We start from the raw sequence: 20072 nt of genomic DNA, 5'->3' as shown, positions 1-20072 counted from the left end.
CTTTGTATGTGCTAAACTATGGACATAGTCCCAAGTGGATCGCGGGTACGGTGATAGCTAAAGAAGGGAGTAGGGTGTTTGTCATCAAACTAGACAATGAACAAATTTGCAGAAAGCACCTGGACCAAACCAGGCTGCGGTTCACAGACTGCTCTGAACAACCCACAGCAAACACCACCCTTTTCGAGCCCACAACACACACCCAAAGGATCAACAACACCACGCCGGACCAGGAAATCGAACCCATCACGCCCAACAGCCCAGCAAGGCCAGGCTCACCCAGCAGCCTTGCAGGGCCAACAACACACCAACCCAGCGAGGGCACAGCCAACACACCAGAACAGACATTTATACCGAGGCGGTCCACCAGGGAAAGAAAGGCTCTCGACCGCCTCACTTTGTAAATAGTTTTCACTTTGACTTTGTGGGGGAGTGATGTTGTGTATCTGTAAAGCATGCCCTCCCATGTTCCGCCACCAGGGAGCGCATCCCCTGAAGTCCCAAGGGATCCCAGCATCCCTTGGGAGCACTGTATATAAGCCGGCCCCTAAGGCCTGTTCCTCACTCTGTTGTGTCTTAATAAAGACTGAGGTCACGTGTTACTTTAACCTCCCTGTGTGCAGTCTCATCTGCGTTAGGAACACAATATTAATGCGGTTGAAAGCTGTATTCAGTGAGATCCTGTTTGGTATCTGAGGAGTGGTATCATAGATCTGACACACTGATGATATCTGGTGTGAACTCAACCTGCAGTAAGTCTCATCCACCCTCCAATACTCATGTAGAAGTAAGAGGTCAGACACCTATTAATATGCTTATCATACTTTAATATTCTCTAATAATCTCCATTAATTCTTTGCGATACCCGTCTTACAAAGTACAGTTCTAAATGGTTTCGTAGCCAAGTGGCCAGGCTAATTAATTGGTTAAGAACAAATATCTTTTTATTCTGGGCAAATTATTCTGAGTAACATTTTTAATCATTCGTGCACTCACTGTGTTGGCCGTTGCATTTGTGAATTGTGAGGCATGCCAGATACATTTGTAAATGTAAATCGGGGAGGGGTAGTGGAAACGGTTTAAATCAAGGCATGGATGTATAATTTAGGCAGCCCGAGCTAAGCCTACTCGGTTGGTTCCTCTATCAAAAATGGAATAGTATTCTCCAATGAAGACATCTCCGAGAATCCAGAGCTCTTCAGAAACTGGAAGAGCCATGCTGCTAAATCCACTTTGACAATTTTGCTGTCCATTGTAATTACGCTGCAAGGAAAGTAATAAAGAACAAATAAACAGTTTTTCCTTACTTCCGTTTGATTTTGAGAATGAGCTTGGTTTTATATCGTGCCGTATTACCGCCGACTGTATTACCGTATTACTGACCCAGCGGGCGGGGGTTCTTGTGATACTCTTCTGCCGGGTCGAGCAGATCCCGGGGGATGCTGATGTTTGACTGGGCGAGCTCGGAATCTTCGGCCTTGCCCGCCTCAGTCCCCAGGGCGCTCGATCCTGCGGCGATACTTTCTTTTTGCTGCCCCGCGGCCCCCGCAACAGCAAGGTCTTCTTCCCCATCCCCAGGAGGCTCAGGCTAGACAGCCTTGTCCGTCTCACCCTCCCGAGGGACAGACTCCCCCCACCTTCGGCACGCGTTGGGCGCGGACAGGACCTGACCAAAAAAAGTCATCTTAAGCTGCACCGGCTCAGAACGTTCCTCACTGGGTTGTTGAGGGAGTGGAGGTCATCGCATGACTCCGCTCCCTCCCCACAGTACGTTATTTAGAGATTGCACTCTGCTCTTGTCATGAAGATAACCGTAGCCTGCCTCAACATCAATGGCGGCAGAGAGGCACGCTGAGAATTTAATAATTTTTCGCTCCTTCGGGAGGGGAAATATCCGGTGTGCTACGAAATTGATGGGCAGGAAACGAACCAGCTGGCCCATCTGCCCCACACGTTACGATGGCCGGAACATCAGGCCATCTCTCAAAAACAGCCCAAAGCACTTTTCAGAGTGAATTACTTTGAAGCAAGTGGCCTGTGGTAATGAAGGCAAGTGCAGCAGACAATGTGCACGTAGCTAACGAGCACCTTCAGCAAATGGATGAATGAAGTGTTCAATTTTTTTGGTTGGTGGTGCTGTTTGAAGGAGGAACGGGGGCGAGGATGGACAGGGAGAGACATTTGACCCCAGTGCCTAAGTATTAGCGAGTGGAGGGGTGGGGCGGGGGGGAGGGGGGTGGCGCTGGGAAATCAGCCAGGACTCCCACATGTAAATAAAGGAAATTGGAGTGGAAGAAACGTGGGTCAAAATTGGCGATCGCCTTTCCGAGGCCGGACATTCTGTGCCCTTGGAAGTGAAATTGGGGTTACCACCCCTCACAGGAAGTGGAGCCCCAATGTCGCACGGCGCAGCACATCGCCCCTTCAAGTTTCGCCCCGCGATCAGTGTGTGACCCGTGAGGCTGATGTGGACTCATGGGCCGCTGGCCAATTTGCGCCGCAGGGCGGAAAAGGGGTTGGTGCACAGGGTGATGATGTCACCGCCGGAGGTGCAGCAGCCCTGAGCGCTATCAGCGGTGAGCGGCGCTACTGGGTTCGTGCCTCGGCTAACTTCCGCGTAATTTCAACGGGAGCCAGCAGCGCCCCCCCTCACCTAGCAAAAACAGTTAGCGCCCCCTGGAGGCACTCACGGGAAGCACACAACAGGATAATTTCACTCCCAATAAATCAAAATTCCACGTAAATGTAACTTCGGTTTATTGATTGAATTTACACTGTAGGGTCGCGATACTGTTTCCTACAATTATATATCACAATTACCCATTTCAAAAGAAGTTTGTATTTTGGCTATGGATGGTTTAAGCATTTGAGACGGATGCAGCGCTCACGGATGCTGTAACCCACAGAGCTCCCTAAAAATCTACAGCTTTTGTTGGCTGTCATTAAGGCTTACTGCAAAAGGTGGGGGTACAGCAATTGCACTGGAATCTTTGCAAAGAACAGCCAGCTGGGGAGGGTGTAAGATACTGTGGCGATTCTGGCAGTCGAAGAGTTAAAGCTTACCTGGAGCACATAGGCAGATGGAGGCAGAGGGTAGTCGATTCCGTTGATGGTGAAAGTCACATAGGGCATTCTGGGCAGGTACCTGCAGTCCACAACGTCCTGTCGAACAGAAAGAACAAGAGTTTAACAGAGCAATTACCTGAGAGGACTGGTGCAATTTATGTTTAAACTGAATTACTGATTATCAGTCAGCTTTGAGGTTTTCCTTCATTTTATTGTGTACAAAATATTGTTATTAATGCATCTGAATCCCTTTTAATGAGAAGCACTTGTGTCTCTTTGATTTAAGATGAAATTACCAAAGAATAAGATACTGGACGTGCTCCAATTTGGTTCTGAATTCTGCTGATGGGTGCACTGGGGCCAACGATCAAAGAGGTACCGGTATCGACAATGGCCTGACAACCACCTTGGCAAGCCACAACCTGCCCGTTGATAGACACACTGGGAAAGAAAAGGACATCGATCGTTCAGGACATGCTTTGGAAATCTGACACCACTGCACAAATCATAACTGTTTAAGGAGATTAATATTTGCTAACATATGCATCATGCATCAAGATAGTTTCCAAATGTTATTCCGTCATTATACTTTCAGTAAATATACAATATAACACCTGGATTGTGTTTTTGAATCTCCTGATATGGTTGCTCTATTTTTAGTATTCTTTCAACCATACAATAGTTTGGGTTCTGCAATGTTTTGCCAGGTGCAACCTCATCATCATCATAGACAATCCCTCGGAATCGAGGAAGACTTGCTTCCACTCCTGAAGTGAGTTCGATGGTGGCTGAACAGTCCAATATGAGAGCCACAGACTCTGTCGCAGGTGGGAGTTGTATATTGACCCTCATCCTGGTTTGCAGTTGGTTCTCTGTCTTCCAGTATATTACCCTCATAGCTTTTCTCATCATCCTCAGGTCTCTCCATGGCCTTGCCCTACCCTACTGTTGTAGTCTTCTCCAGCACTATGTACCAGCAACTCTACTGTCTCCTGTTTACTGTGCACCCTGTGTCTGCTCTACCATTGGTTTACATAGGATATATGGCACAGAAACAGGCCTTTGAGCCCAACCAGTCCATGCCGGCGTTTATGCTCCACTCGAGCCTCCTTCCGTCTTTCCTCATCTAAATCTATCAGCCTCTATTCCCTTCTCCCTCATATGCTTGTCCAGCCTCCCCTTAAATGCATCGATACTATTCGCTTCAACCACTCCAAGTTCCACATCCTCACCATTCTCTGGGTAAAGAAGGTTCTTCTGAATTCCCTATTGGATTTCTTGGTGACTATCTTATATTGATGGCCTCTAGTTTTGCTCTTCCCCACAAGTGGAAACACTCTCTCTGTATCCACTCTATCAAAACCTTTCATAATTTTAAGGAGCTCTATTAGGTCAACCCCTCAGCCTTCTTTATTCAAGAGAAAAGAGACCCAGCCTGTTCATCCTTTCCTGATAGACATACCCTCGCGTTTCTGGTGCTAGAGCCTTTAGTCTTTTTACTGAGAATTCTTTTTTGAAACGTTCTTCACCTTCAAAAGTCTGCTCAAAACTCAACGCGTTAACTGTGCCTTTAGTTACCTCCCCTTAAACTCTCCCTTAATCGCTGCTTCATCCGCTGTTCAATCTTTATAGTGCCTTAACATGTTGCATTACATCAAAAGTGTTCTGCAAATGCAAAGTGTTGCGGCTATTGTTGGTTTCCATTTAAGCAGGCCCAAGATTAAGAGGGGATGGCTCCTTTAAAAGGGAGCTGGATCACTATTTGTTGAGTAGGGGGGGGCTGAGGGTTATGGAGATGTTAATCGTGCTGCTTGATGCTTCTTTCAGTGGAGATAGGGGAGGTGTGGAGGATCATCAAGGGGTGCGGCTGGAAGTCCATGGTAGCACGATCACACCTGGAAGGAGCGGACTTGGCAGGCCAAGTGACCTGTTCCTGCTCTGGATCTAATTATGCTCTTATTACTCTGAATTATGCATTTCTCAGCTAGTCTCTTTAACACTGCTGTAATGTCAAACTACGCATTAAAAGTTGCGCAACATTTAATATGTTTTTCATTATTGATTATTTCTGCACAAAACACATTTTTGTAGTTGAACTCTATTCCGGAATATATCATATTTTTTTAAATGGCAATTTACTTACCTGTCCACGAGGATTTGCCAGTATCCTTGCTGAGTGACGGGCACCCAGTTAATTTGACCTGTATAGTGATTTGGATCAGCTCCACCAAATACAACTTCACTTCCGGACTGACCATTCCCTCTGTAAAACAAAGATTAAAGAGAACTTAAAACTGGATCTGTGCAGGATCCAAATTTTCTGTCACATCCTCGTCGTTCGAAGATCATATCATAGTGGCCTTCTTGTCAAATATGTGTTTGAAAGTAATTGTTGGCGTGTTGGTACACTTGCTGTAAATCCTCAAGAAATCCTCAAGTGGGTCCCTGCAATAGAAACAAGTAAATCTACACAATTTTCAGTGTTTGCATCGTGATCTAGTCAGCTTTATTTTATTTGTTGTTATGACCTGGAACGCACTGCTTGAAAGGGTGGTGGATGCAGATTCAATAGTAACTTTCAAAAGAGAATTGGATATATACAGTACAATGCAGATGCTGTATAATGTGGATAAGTGTGAGGTTATCCATTTTGGTGGCAAAAATAGCAAGGCAGATTATTATCTGAATGGTGACAGATTTGTAAAAGGGGAGGTGCAACCAGACCTGGGTGTCATGGTTCATCAGTCATTGAAAGTTGGCATGCAGGTACAGCAGGCAGTTAAGAAAGCAAATGGCATGTTGGCCTTCATAGCGAGAGGATTTGAGTATAGGAGCAGGGAGGTCTTGCTGCAGTTGTGCAGGGTCTTGGTAAGACTGCACCTTGAGTATTGTGTGCAGTTTTGGTCTCCAATCTGAGGAAGGACGTTCTTGCTATTGAGGGAGTGCAGCGAAGATTCACTAGACTGATTCCCGGGATGGCAGGACTGACATATGAAGAAAGACTGAATCGACTAGGCTTATATTCACTGGAATTTAGAAGGAGAGGGCATTTCATAGAAGCATATAAAATTCTGACGGGATTGGACAGGTTAAATGCAGGAAGAATGTTCCCGATGTTTGGGAAGTCCAGAACCAGGGGTCACAGTCTAAGAATAAGGGGTAAGCCATCCAGGACCGAGATGAGGAGAACCTTTTTCAGCCAGAGAGTGGTGAACCTGTGGAATTCTCTACCACAGAAAGTTGTTGAGTCCAGTTCGTTGGATATATTCAAAAGGGAGTTAGATGTGGCCCTTACGGCTAAAGGGATCAGGGGGTATGAGAGAAAGCAGGAATGGGGTACTGAAGTTGCATGATCAGCCATGATGCAGGCTCGACGGGCCGAATGGCTTACATCTACACCTATTTTTTATGTTTCTATGTTTCTACGAAAAGGAAAACAAAATACAGGGTTATGGGGAAAGAGCTGGGGAGTGGGACTTCTCTTTCAAAGAGCAAGCACAGGTAAATGGGCCGCATGGCCTCCTTCTGTGCTATATGATTCTATATATGGGCTAGAAATTCGGTTATTAGCGACAACGGTATATTTTCGCCAAAATTGCTGTTATTGCAATGCTATCGCTACGAGGCCGTAAATTCAAGGTTTAATTTGCGCAGTGGTAAAAATTGGGGTTGCACGAGGATTCGCAAACCGTGAATTTCGGGAACTTCAGTCCAAGGCCGATACCGCTGCGAGTTGGGCCGAGGGAGGGCGGAAAAACGCCTAAAAATAAACTGGAAAAAACCAACAAAAAAAAAATTCACAAAATATTTACAATTATCTTGCGAATCGCTGCAAAAGAATTTAAAAATTCAAACTTTAACTTACTTTTTTGCAGGTCTTCATACTTTCCGCTGCTCCAAGGGTTTCTAGGCAGCTTTTTCCATGGCGGTCTTTTTCATGCAAAATACAGGTGCGCACAGAGCCAAATTTTTGGTGAAAATGATATTTCGGGTCTTACACGGCGGCGGTCGTTTCTCCAGCAATATTTGAAAACCACCGCCGCAAAACGCCTCCGAATTTTCCACCGACCGGATTTTCGCCAAAAACGATGAAATAGCACCAAAAACCCGCTCGTAAAATCGCCGCATTTCCAGCCCTTTGATTGTATTTTAATACTTTGGCTCATTAAAGCCGAGACCCGCAAGAAATATCTGCAAAATATCAAACAGCAGTAGCTACAGGGTTGGATTCTCCTCTAGGGTGGGTTCACTGTCAGAGGTGACCCTTCTTCCTTGTCCATTTAAAATGCAGGCTGGGCTCCCAGAAGGATTCTTGCTGCACGGAGGAAGCCAGGCAGGCAATCCCCGTTGGTGCAACCACGGGACAGAATGGAGGAGGATGTCTTAAAGGGGGCAGAAGTGCTTTCGCACCTCCGCTAACTTCCGCGCAATTCCGCTGGGGCTGGTGGTGCTCCCCCACATCCCCCCTCCCGCCCGGGTGGAAACTCTTTCTCGCCCCATTAGCATCCTGTTAGCGCCCTCCGCAGGCGCTAACGGAAGGCGCACGACGGGGGAATTTCGCCCCCTTAAAATATTTTTTAAAAGAAAGGCTTTCCATGAGCTTTTGGCCCTCCAAGAATAGCGAAGGGCCCAAAGAGAGGGCGAAGTGGCCACTACTAGCCCTCTCCCTCCCAACGGAGCCATTAGTCGCTTTCCGCTTCTGCCCCAGGATGTACTGCTGCCGTCCCCTGTGGTTGGCAGCTGAGGCACAATGTACGGAGATTGGCTGGTTTCCCTGACCATGTCCTGCACCATCATTTAGATGCACTGGGTGGTCAAGGGTCAGGTCATGGGGGGGGGTGGGCGAGGCAAGGGAGGAGGAGGACGAACGTTTACTACAGTGTAAGAAGGGGTGGGGATCTAACTGTCGGCCTCTCCTCCTCATTTTGCTTAATTTCCCACTGCCGTACCACCTCTTGAGTTACATGGCAGAGGAAAATCCAGCCGATAATGTCAATGTTGTTGATAAAGAAAAGTTGAAAGAAAAGGAAAGCTTTGTTGAGACACTGAAGGATGATTCTTTATAAAAAATATTGATCTTGAAGTAGCGAGAGTTAAAAATACTTCACCTGGTCAGGTAAAAGGCGAACATAGGCTGCTCCACCAGATGCTCAGACATCATGTTATCAAAAACAGTTGTGGCACCCGATGATGCAATATTTGGATAGGCCAATCCCAGAATTCCATCAAATTTAGCATAGTAAAGGAAGCTGCCAGGCTCAGTGATACTTAAACCAAATTCCTGGTGAGTGACATCAATGCTGGATACCTAATCGAAAAGAAGACTGTTTCAATATTTAAGGCAGATCATATTGAAAGAAAGTCAAGTAACACAGGTCTGGTAGTGATGAACACAATGGGGGTTCTAATACAAAAGCAGACGAAGGGTTATCGACCTGAAACGTTAACTCGGTTTCTCTCTCCACAGATACTGCCTGACCTGTTGAGTGTCTCCTACATTTTCTGCTTCTAATACATAGGCTGTTCTGCCGCTTCTGCTGATTTCCCGATGTAATGTTTGTAAGTGATGGGCAGATCTCCTCCACGAAGCATCAAAGGTCCAGTTACTCTTGGCCTCTGCTATTTCCAACTTGCCCTCGCAAGTTGCAGAACCACCAGCTGCCCTTTACCTGACAAATGTCTTCGGGAGGGCGTGGAGGCAGGGGTGGGGGGGCTCCCTTACACCAGAAGTTCCTGCTCCAGTGTCTCAGTCAGGGCCTGATGTATCTTTGGAGACCAATGCATCTAACAAGGTGAGGCACAGTGTTCGCCATGTGGGCAGATGTGGGCCCCACTGGTTCCAGCCACTGAAGAAATGAATCGTATCTTAAAACGATTTTTCAGATCACTGCCTCTTACTCCAGGGGCCCAAGGAAGACATGGGCTGGGCGTCGGGGGAAACTTCAACAACCTTCCCTGCACTGGCAGGTGGGAGCACGAGCTTCTGACCACATGGGCCAGGCAGGTATCAGGGCTGCGCCCATAGTTGGCACTTGCGCTCAACTGCTCCGGGCTAATTAAGTGCTCTGGCAAAACCAAAGAATTTGGAGCTTATGTTTAGTTAGTATCTTAGCACATCCCTTAGACATTCCAAAATGTTCTACAGCCAATGTGTTGCTTTTGAAGTGCACTCAGTTGCTATTTGAATCTGTCATTCGGGATAGAATAAGCGAAGATTTAAACAAATATGAGCTGATCAGAGAGCGCCAACATGGCTTTGTTAAGAGTAAGTTATGTCTGACTAAACTAGGGTGTTGGTGAGACCACACCAGGAGTACAGCGTACAGTTTTGGTCTCCTTATTTAACGAAGGATATACGTGCATTGGAGGCAGTTTGGAGAAGGTTCACTCGGTTGATTCCTGAGATGAAGGGGTTGTCTTAAGAAGAAATGTTGAGCAGTTTGGGCCTGTACTCATTGGAGTTTAGAAGAATGAGAGGGGATCTTATTGAAACATATAAGATTCTGAGGGGGCCCGACAGGGTAGATGCAGAGAAAATTTTTCCCCTCGTGAGAGAATCTAGAACTAGGGGACATAATTTCAGAATAAGGGGTCGCCCATTTAAAACAGAAATGAGGAGGAATTTCTTCTCTCAGAGGGTCGTGAATCTTTGGAATTCTCTTCCCCAGAGAGCTGTGGAGGTTGGGTCATTGAATATATTTGAGGTGGAGATAGACAGATTTTTGAATGATAAGGGAGCCAAGGGTTATGAGGAACGGGCAGGGAAGTGGAGTTGAGGCCTAGATCAGATCAGCCATGATCTTATTGAATGGTGGAGCAGGCTCGAGGGGCCAAATGACCTACTCCTGCTCCTGCTCCTATTTCTTATGTTCCAGTTGAATTTTTTGAGGAGATCACTAATAAGGTAGATAAGGGAGTGTCTATGGATGTTATCTATATAGAGCTCCAGAACGATTCAATAAGGTTGCACACAAGAGACTATTAGAAAAGGTGAAAGTGCACGGAATTAGAAGTAGCCTTGTGACTTTGGTTAGCAATTGGTTGGGAGATAGGCTACAGAGAGTGGGTATGAAGGGATGTACTCAGATTGGTGAAATGTGACAAGTGATATTCTCTTAGGATCTGATCTGGGGCCTCACATTTTTACCATATTTATTAATGACCTAGGTGAAGGAATAGAGTCGTATACGTTTGCAGATGACACTCAGTTAGGAGAGATATTAAGTATTTCAGATGGGAACACAACATTGAAAAGAAACATAGACAGATTAAGTGGAAGAAGTTTGGAGCTCTCTTCCGCAAACAGCAATTGATAAGAGGTTAATTGTTCATTTTAAATCTGAGATTGATAGATTTTTTGTTAACCAAAGGTATTAAGGGATATGGGGCAAAAGCGGGCATATGGAGATAGGTCACAGATCAGCCATGATCTCATTGAATGGTGGAACAGGCTCGAGAGTCGAAATGGCCTCCTCCTGTTCCTATGTTCCTAAGCGAAAGGGCAATTGGAGTTCAATGTGGGCAAGTGTGAGCCCAAGGAAGATAACTTGGGAGTATTTTCCAAATGGCGAGGGGAGAAAGAGACTTGGGAGTCTTAGTACTTTTAAACAATTCATTCCTGGGATGTGGGAGTCATTGACAAGGCCAGCATTTATTGCCCATCCAGAATTGCCCTTGTGACAACTGAGTGCCATTTCAGAGGGCAGTTAAGAGTCAACCACAGTGCTGTAGGTCTGGGTAAGGAACGATTAGATTTCTTTCTCTAAAGTCTTTAGTGAACCAGATGGCTTTTTAATGACAATTCGGTTAGTTTCATCGTCACCATTACTGCTTTTTATTCCAGATTTATTTAATCAGCTGCCATGGTAGGATCTGAATTCACGTCTCTGGATCATTAGTCCAGGCCACTGGATTACTAGTCCATTAACATGACCACTCTGCTAACATACCCCTATCATTAAAAGCCAGTCAACGGGTACAAAAAGCAATCAAAAAGGCTAATGTTGTCTCGGGTGTTGAAGCACAAAGAGGAGGAAGTTGTACTTCATTTGTATAGCGCCTTGGTCAAACTCCATCTACAGTACTCTCTTCACTTTTGGGCACGGCCCCTCAGGCATGGGAGCTCTGCTAGTTTGACTTACTCTGACAATATCATATCCCAGTACGCCCGTCATGCTGCCTGTACCGTATCGGATGGAAAGGTATTTGCTTGAAAGCTTAAACGTTGAGGAGTCATTTGGATTAAACTTGTGATGATTAGCTACAAAGGAAACACATTTTTTCCAGTTAGTTTCATGAGATTATCTTGTTTATTTCAATTCAATAACAACAATTTGCATCTATTTAGCATCTTTAACACAGAGGAAAACATCCCAAGGTGCTTTGAAGGAGTGTTATCAGGCATGATTTGACACCGAGAGACATAATGAGATATGAGGACAGGTGAGCAAACGCTTGGTCAAACAGGTAGGTGTAAAGGAGTGTCTTAATTGAGGAGAGAGAGGTAAAGAGGCAGAGAGGTTTTGGGAGGGAAATCCAGAGCTTAGGGCCTAGGCAACTGAAGGCACGACAACCAATGGTGGAGTTATTAAAATCAGGATTAAAATGCATAGAGGCCAGAATTGGAGGAGCGTAGAGATCTCAGAGGTTTGTAGGGCTGCAGAAGATAGGGAGGGGCGAGGCCATGGAAGGATTTGAAGACAAGGATGAGAATTTTAAATTCTAAATCAAAATCCAGTCAGTCCAGGGGACATTTTATCTGGCTTCTTAATTCTAAGCCAATTTTGTAAATAATTTTTTTTTAATGACATTGTTTCCGATAAAAGGAACAAAAGAGATCAACTTTGACTTTTGGGTGACTGACAGGCAGAGCGCATTGGTTGGTCACCCATTCCAGTGGCGAAGAGACCCAGTGATTTTGAGGCCCTGACCATACTAAAATCTGGCAAGTGAAAGATGGATGGGGGGCGGGGTGGGGAAACCGCATCACATGTAGAATGCGGAATGCTGAATCCCCTTCCCTCCCCTTTCAGCATGCAGAAGGGACCATTCCCTTCATGACATCCTGGTCAACTCTTTCATCACCCCCAACGCCAACTCCCCTTCCCATGGCACCTTCCCGTGCAAGTGCAGGAGATACAACACCTGCCCTTTTACCTCCTCCCTTCCCACTGTCCAGGGCCCCAAACACTCCTTCCAGGTGAAACAGCGATTTACTTGTACTTCTTTCAATTTAGTATATTGAATTTGATGCCGTCTCCTCTACATTGGAGGCTGGGATTGTTCAGCCACCTAAGAACTCATTTTAAGAGTGGAAGCAAGTCTTCCTCGATTCTGAGGGACTGCCTATGATGATGATGATGGGGGCAGAGGGGCGGGGGCAGGAGGGGAAAATGCAGATTGGCTGATTACTTTATGGAACACCTCCTGTTCAGTCCGCAATGCATGACCCTGAGCTTCCGGTCGCTTGCCATCTTAATTCTCCATCTCACTCCCACTCTGACCTCTCTACCCTTGGCCTCGTGTATTGTTCCAACAAAGCTCCACAGGAGCTCGAGGAACAGTACTTCATTTTTTCAGTTGGGCGCTTTACAGCCTTCCGAACTCAACATTCAGTTCAACAATTTCAGACCATAATCACTGCTCCCATTTTTTTCGGAAAGTACGTGCTGATAATGATTCTGCTGTTCATTTAATCTCTCATGCCTTCACTCTGTTACAGACCTTCCCTTTTATTCTATCCTCCCCCTCCCCCCTTTCCCTGTACTTGCTTCAAACATGTTACATCTGTAACATTTTCCAGTTCTGACGAAAGATCACGGGCTGGATTTGCAGCTTTAAAGATTTCGGGGCGGTAATGGCGGCAGAGCGGTAAAGTTTGCGCCCAGTTACAGTTTGCGCCTCAATCAGCAAAATTGGGCAGCCGGGCCCTGAGTGTGGGCACAGTGCTAAGGGAGCCGTTGTACACCTCTCTTCGGGCACTAGTACGGGGAAAAACCTGAGCTAAATAGCCGGGCCGGGAGCACTCCGAGAGATTCCTGGGGAGAAAAAAAAACGGAGAAAAACCCCACAAAAACATTCCCAATGCATAGCCCACGCCACCACAACATAAATCGGCATTACTCACCTCTCTGCAGTCGGTATAGTTGCACCGCTCGATTTCCCAGGCGTTCACTGCGGAATGGGACGTACGGGTCGGGTGGGAGTCAAGAAACACGCCGGTGTGGCGACCAAGAGCGTTGCACTTCCAGGCGGTACTGCCCCTCGCCACCACAAAACCGAACCCCGAAAACTCCTGCGGGTGGCTGGAAGGTGACCACCCACCCAGAGGATCTCTCCGCTGCCATTACCGCCGCTCCGGGGCAAAAAACAGAGCCCAAAGGACCTGAAAATCTGCCCCCGCAGATTTGAAACGTTAACTCTGTTTCTCTCCACTGCTGAGTATTCCTAGCATTTTCTGTTTTTAGTTCAGATTTCCGGCATCCGCAGTATTTTGCCTCTCACAACACGGATCCTGTTGCCAAGGGGTTTGTGTGCACTGTAGAGGACACAGCATTTTTGCTTGAGCTGTGAATGGTTTGGGTGAATTATACCTCACTGTTTGCACTGAGGCTAGGTGACCCAAAGAGAACCTCGGCCAGAGACGTGAAACTGTCTCCAGGAACAAGAACCACACTACGATGGCCAGTAACTGCAAAGTTTAAAAGTTTGGCACTTTGCTGACAAAAATGTAATGACATTTGGCTGTTTTTTTCACCCGCTGCATGGGTAATACCGGGCAGGCAGTATAACTCAGATCTGCCAGCTCCAGGTCATTTCCAGCAGGTAGTTGTCGTATAGCAACATCTTTTTGTGTTGTCTGGTTCTGTTAATTTGGGGAAAAAATACTTGATGATCTGTGAAATTTATTTACATCCTTCTAATATCTTTTTGTATCTGTTTGGTTGCTAGTGACACTGGTGACTCATCCAGGAGCTGATGAATACAATCTGCCTGGGAAGTAAGAGTTACTGGGTTTCCCACCTCAGACCACTGACTAGGAGATCTAAGATAAACCATGCACAGCCTGACCTGAAGCAACCTGAATATTTGTGCTCCTAGCTTCTTTCGTATATTCCTAATAACCTAAATGTTAAAGAAGAGGGGTCGGGACAGAGTCGACAGAGAGAAACTGTTCCCGGTTACGGAAGGATCGAGAACCAGAGGACACAGATTTAAGGTGATTGGCAGAAGAACCAAAGGCGACATGAGAAAAAACTTTTTTATGCAGCGCATGGTTAGGATCTGGAATTCACTGCCAGAAAGGCTGGTGGAGGCTGATTCAATCGTGGCTTTCAAAAGGGAAATGGATAAGTAGCTGAAGGAAATAAAATTTGCATGGCTATGGGGAAAGGGCAGGGGAGTGGGACTGACTGAAATGGTCTTGCAGAGAGCCGGCACAGGATCGACGGGCCGAATGGCCTCCTAATGTGCTGTAACCATTCTATGATTCTATGGATCAAAGTAGCCAATCATTTGAATTAAGCAACATTATATAACACAACTAAGTGGGAATTTAGTGCTTAAAAATTGCGTTATAAGATCAGAATGAAGCAAATTTGAGTTAAGAGGAATAGCTATCACCATAAACTTTTAAAAATTATTCATTCCGGGATGTGGGCAGCGCTGGCAAGGCCGGCATTTATTGCCCATCCCTAATTGCCTTTGAGAAGGTGGTGGTGAGCCGTCTTCTTGAACCGCTGCAGTCCGTGTGGTGAAGGTACTCCCACAGTGCTGTTAGGGAGGGAGTTCCAGGATTTTGACCCAGTAATGATGAAGGAATGGCCAATATATTTTCAAGTCAAGATGGTGTGTAATTTGGATGGGAACTTGGAGGTGGTGGTGCTCCCATGCATTTGCTGCACTGTTCCTTCCAGGTGATAGAAGTTGCAGTTTTGGGAGGTGCTGCCAAAGAAGCCTTGGCAAGTTGCTGCAGTGTATCTTATAGATGGTCTTCATGTGATCAAGAAAACCAAAGTGTGCTATTACCAGAGTTACTATTGTAATGTATGCACGTGTGAGTATGCTCACAGGTTTGTAGAGCTGTTGCATTGTGAGTGGCTCAGCCAGTCACGTGATGTTCAGAAGACTCAACAAAACCCCAGTCAGTTGGGTCTAGGTCATCCATGATGAGGCATGCAGCTGTGAGCCTAGTGGATGAACTGGTGATGTGTAGTGTGATTGTTGAACCTTTGTTAATAAACCAACTAGTTCTTAATACCAATGTGTTGTTATGAATTCTTAAGCAAAGAGCCCTTGAAGCAAATACATTACAATTATTATTGTCTATATTTACTGCTACTTACTGCATGCTGAACTGGAGCAGTAACCCGATGGGACCCATAGGTTAGCTGAACCAGTATCAAAGATGACGGTGAAACTCTGAGGTGGGGTCCCAACACTGATTGTTCCAAAGTAAGCCAGCTGTCAGGAAGTTAAAAGAAAGTCACAAAATTAGCAACCTGTCTGGTTGTCAGACAGCAGAGGTTAGCATAGCTCCATATGTGTTACAGGCGGTTAAACAGATGCACTTAGCTCGCTAAAAGTTTAACATTGGGGGAAATTTTAATCTAACCCGTCCCGCGGGAAATTACTGTGATCAGATTGGGGCCTGTTTTACAACCCGCTCTATTTTACTGAAACCCCTCAGTTTCCCAAATGTTTCACTGACTAAGATTTCTAAAGGCAGCACTGTTACTTTTGGAGAATACTCCACAGGTTCAACTAGTGTGGCAGCTGAGAAATAGGAGCACACGGCCATTTAAAAATATCTGTAGCAATGGCAAGTGACTACTGTCAGTTTCATTAGGGACCTTGAAACAGATCTAGTAAACTAGATGTAATACCTGTTGTGTGATTCTGGTAATGAAAAATAAAGAGAGGCCTTGCATTTATATAGCGCCTTTCATGACCCAGTATGTCCCGAAGTGGGTAACAGTCAATGAAGTACTTTTTGCAGTGTAGTCACTGTTGTAATTTAGGAAACGCGGCAGCCAATTTCCGCACAGCCAGGTCCCACAAACAGCAATGAGAAAATGACCAGTTAATCTGGTTTTTGTTTAGTGATGTTGGTTGCAGGATAACTGTTGGCTAGGAGACCAGGGAGAACTGCCCTGCCCTTCTTCGAAAAGTGCCATGGGATCTTTTACATGCACCTGAGAAGGCAGACGAGGCCTCGGTTTAACGTCTCATCTCAAAGACGTCACCTCCGGCAATGCAGCGCTCCCTCAGCACTGTGCTGAAATATATCAGCTGCAAAGTGACTACCTATAATATTTGCTGTACAATTGGGTTTCAGATGCACCTGTCAGGATTAATAAAGTGCAGAATGCAATACTACTCAATGGGAATGTTTCTATCCTACTCTCATTGATACTCTTCATGAACAAGATTATAAATTACTAACATCCATGTAGTTTATAAGTGGCTCTGCTGCATCCGATGCCTCAATCTGGCTTGGCCCTAAGTACTTTGAATAGGGATTGTATGGGTGTTTCTTCAGAAAATCTTCGAGTAACCCACGCTCCTCCAAGACATCACGGACAGATTTACCCTTAAATAATTTCAATCTGTAAAGGAAGGAGGGAAAGTGGGTCAGCATTCAGGCAGATATTTCTTTCTAAATTAAGCCAAATAATTGTTTCTACACAATTCAGTATCATATGGTCAAGCTATGTTCTTTTACTGATTAGTAAGCAAAAGTACCGTATATAATAAGGCAAAGATCTTTAAAAAAAATTAATTCACAGAATGTGGGCGGCGCTGGCAAGGCCAGCATTTATTGCCCATCCCTAATTGCCCTGGAGAAGGTGGTGGTGAGCCACAATATACAACTGAGTGGCTTGCTAGGCCCTTTCAGATGGCAGTTAAGAGTCAACCACATTGCTGTGGGTCTGGAGTCACATATAGGCCAGACTGGGTAAGGACGGCAGGTTTCCTTCCCTAAACGACATTAGTGAACCAGCTGGGTTTTTACGAGCACATGTATGTGGTTATGAGCACAGCTATTTCCAAAATGGACTAAGAAGAGGTATTATCAGGTCATCATCAACATCATAGGCATTCCCTCAGAATTGAGGAAGGTTTGCTTCCACTCTTGAAATGAGTTCTTTGGTGGTTGAGCAGTCCAATACGAGAGCCACAGACTCTGTCACAGGTGGGACAGATAGTCGCTGAGGGAAGGGGTGGGTGGGACTGGTTTGCCGCACGCTCTTTCCGCTGCCTGCGCTTGATTTCTGCTTGCACTCGGCGTTGAGACTCGAGGTGCTCAGCACTCTCTCGGATGCACTTCTCCACTTAGGGCAGTCTTGGGCCAGGGACTCCCAGGTGTCAGTAGGGATGTCGCACTTTATCAAGGAGGCTTTGAGGGTATCCTTGTAACGTTTCCGCTGCCCACCTTTGGATCGTTTACCATGAAGGAGCTCCGAGTAGAGCGCTTGCTTTGGAAGGCTCGTGTCTGGCATGCGGACTATGTGGCCTGCCCAGCGGAGCTGATCGAGTGTGGTCAGTGCTTCAATGCTGGGGATGTTGGCCTGGATGAGGACGCTGATGTTGGTGCGCCTGTCCTCCCAGGGGATTTGTAGGATCTTGCGGAGACATCATTGGTGATATTTCTCCAGCGACTTGAGATGTCTGCTGTACATGGTCCATGTCTTAAAGGAGGGCGGGTATTACTACAGCCGTGTAGACCATGAGCTTGGTGGCAGTTTTGAGGGCCTGGTCTTCAAACATTCTTTTCCTCAGGCAGCTGAAGGTTGCACTGGCGCACTGGAGGCGGTGTTGTATCTCGTTGTCGATGCCTGCTCTTGTTGATAGGAGGCTCCCGAGATATGGGAAGTGGTCCACAGTGTCCAGTTATCGGACAGTTAAATACCAGCTCTCATGAATTGAGATGAACGCTGATTGTGCATGGAGCACTGAGAAAGAAGCTTATTTTCTTTTTCAGAATGTAGAACTAATCGCTGCATCCCTTTTTGTGGCACCAGTTCTGCTAAAGTCCTCTCCATGCTTCACTTACGGTCTGTTTTCCGGGGACATAGTGTGCACTAAGGGATTGTTTCTTGGGGATATGGATAAACAAACTTACCATAATAAATAAATCAAAATTGTCCACACTCCCCAAAAATAATTCCAGACATAACATATGTCATAAATAATGGCCAGATCTATAATATAAACAGTACAATGCTAAAAACATAATGTGAACTTTGCAACAAAAAAAATCCTGTTCACCTTTAAGTGTTCCATTGCAAAGCGAGCTTTGATGGCAAAGGGCAATTTTGTGGCATTAAAACTGGAAAGTTGCAATACTAAATTCTAAATAATGTGCTGTGCACTTTGGGCCCTTAGCGAGGTTACGGCATGGAAAATGCACACACACTCTGGTACAAACATCCCAGGCAGGAGCAACTGAGGGCACAGCATGCTGAAGGCTTGTTTGTCCAATTGTCTGATGTCCTGCACCCGTTCCACACCCACACGTCCAGCGCAGCTGACTACAAAATTGGGCCCTGAGATAAATCAGCCCACTAAATGTGCTGGCGTTGTTAATGGCAGAAGAACTGAAATGGTTCAGGCAAACTCAAAGTTTTTACATTTAGGTAGTAAGAATATGGAAGTCACTTATTACTTGGACGCTGAGAGTCGAGGTGGGGTAGAGGAACAAAGGGATCTCGGAGTACAATTACACAAATTGCTAAAAGTTGTGACACAGGTTAGCAAGGCCATAAAAAAGCAAGCCAAGAACTAGGGTTTATTTCTGAAGGTATAGAATTGAAAAGTAGAAAAGCTGTGCTAAACCTCTATCGAACCTTGGTTAGAGCACACAGAGTACTGCGTACAGTTCTGATCGGTATATTATAAAAAGGGTATAGAGGCACTGGAGAGGGTGCAGAGAACATTTACAAGGATGATAGCAGAAATTTAAGGGTATACATATCAGGAAAGGATGATCAAGCTGGGTCTCTTTTCTCTTGAAAAAAGAAGGCTGAGGGGTAACCTAAAAGAGGTCTTTAAGATCACGAAAGGTTTTGATAGAGTGGATACAGAGAGAATGTTTCCACTTGTGAGGAAGAGCATAACTGCAGGCCATCAATATAAGATAGTCTCCAAGAAATCCAATAGGGAATTCAGAAGAAACTTCTTTACCCAAAGAGTGGTGAGAATGTGGAACTCGCTACCACAGGGAGTGGTTGAAGCGAATACTATAGATACATTTAAGGGGAGGCTAGACAAGCATTTGAGGGAGAAGGGAATAGAGGGTTATGCTGATAGAGTTAGATGAGGAAAGACAGGAGGAGGCTCAAGTGGAGCATTAAATGCCGGCATGGACTGGTTGGGCTGAATGGCCTGTTTCTGTGCCGTATATCCAGTGTAATCCTATGTCAAAATATTTTGATGACATTATCGTCTTCCATCTGTGAGGAAACACAGGCAAAACATATCTAAACTTCAAAAGCAAGGCTACAATCATCAGGTCTTACCTGACTATACACTCAGAGAGCTGAATGCAAGCGAATGCAATGAGCAGCCACTTCATCTTTGACCGTTGGTGCAGTAGAGTAGTTGCAACAGGGAAATGTCAGATGCTTCTGCGAATATCTGAGTTCCATGCTGCTGCTTTTATAATGATCAGCATCAATCCTATCCATTGTCTATAGATTCTGATAACAGGTCTGGAAAATATGAATTCTACCATAATCGGTAAATATCAAACGCGATGACCTTGTTGGAAGAACAAGATATTGCTTCCAATTTAAGCCACGGAAAACTTTGAAATCACAATTAATCATATTATTAAATGTCAGCAATGATTATTAATGCTATTATAACTGATAAAAAAATAAAAACTATTTACAAACCGACTAAAAATAATTTGGGCAATTACTTGAGATGGTGCGATTTGAACATGTGGCCTCAGAGACGGATAAGCAATTAATTCATATCTCAATGACATTGAGGACAGCCGA

The 20072-nt window shown here is 45.4% G+C and overlaps 1 protein-coding gene across 1 annotated transcript; it reads right to left on the bottom strand.

Annotated features, from left to right (window-relative positions):
• Nucleotides 1–1104: 1104 nt before the first annotated feature.
• LOC139227940 (pepsin A-like) lies at nucleotides 1105–19642 on the bottom strand. Its single transcript, XM_070859095.1, has 9 exons — nucleotides 19594–19642; nucleotides 16511–16683; nucleotides 15411–15528; nucleotides 11208–11326; nucleotides 8175–8374; nucleotides 5210–5329; nucleotides 3363–3507; nucleotides 3064–3162; nucleotides 1105–1245 (listed from the first exon to the last, which is right to left on the bottom strand). The coding sequence occupies exons 1-9, from the start codon at nucleotides 19640–19642 to the stop codon at nucleotides 1105–1107; spliced, it is 1164 nt and encodes a 387-aa protein (XP_070715196.1).
• Between the last annotated feature and the right edge of the window lie 430 nt (nucleotides 19643–20072).

Source organism: Pristiophorus japonicus, chromosome 17 (assembly GCF_044704955.1).
Source record: "Pristiophorus japonicus isolate sPriJap1 chromosome 17, sPriJap1.hap1, whole genome shotgun sequence".
In the NCBI taxonomy this organism is placed as follows: Eukaryota; Metazoa; Chordata; class Chondrichthyes; family Pristiophoridae; genus Pristiophorus; species Pristiophorus japonicus.
Note: the sequence above shows the minus strand (reverse complement) of the source record. Positions and strands in the feature narration are given on the sequence as shown.

Excerpts from the sequence above, each read along its gene's own strand:
- LOC139227940 (XM_070859095.1), bottom strand. The coding sequence starts at position 19,642 with ATGAAGTGGCTGCTCATTGCATTCGCTTGCATTCAGCTCTCTGAGTGT. Across the intron at positions 8,375-11,207 it reads TGGGATATGATATTGTCAGA|GTATCCAGCATTGATGTCAC; the intron begins GTAAGTCAAACT and ends CTTTTCGATTAG. Across the intron at positions 3,508-5,209 it reads TGGCAAATCCTCGTGGACAG|TGTGTCTATCAACGGGCAGG; the intron begins GTAAGTAAATTG and ends TTTCTTTCCCAG.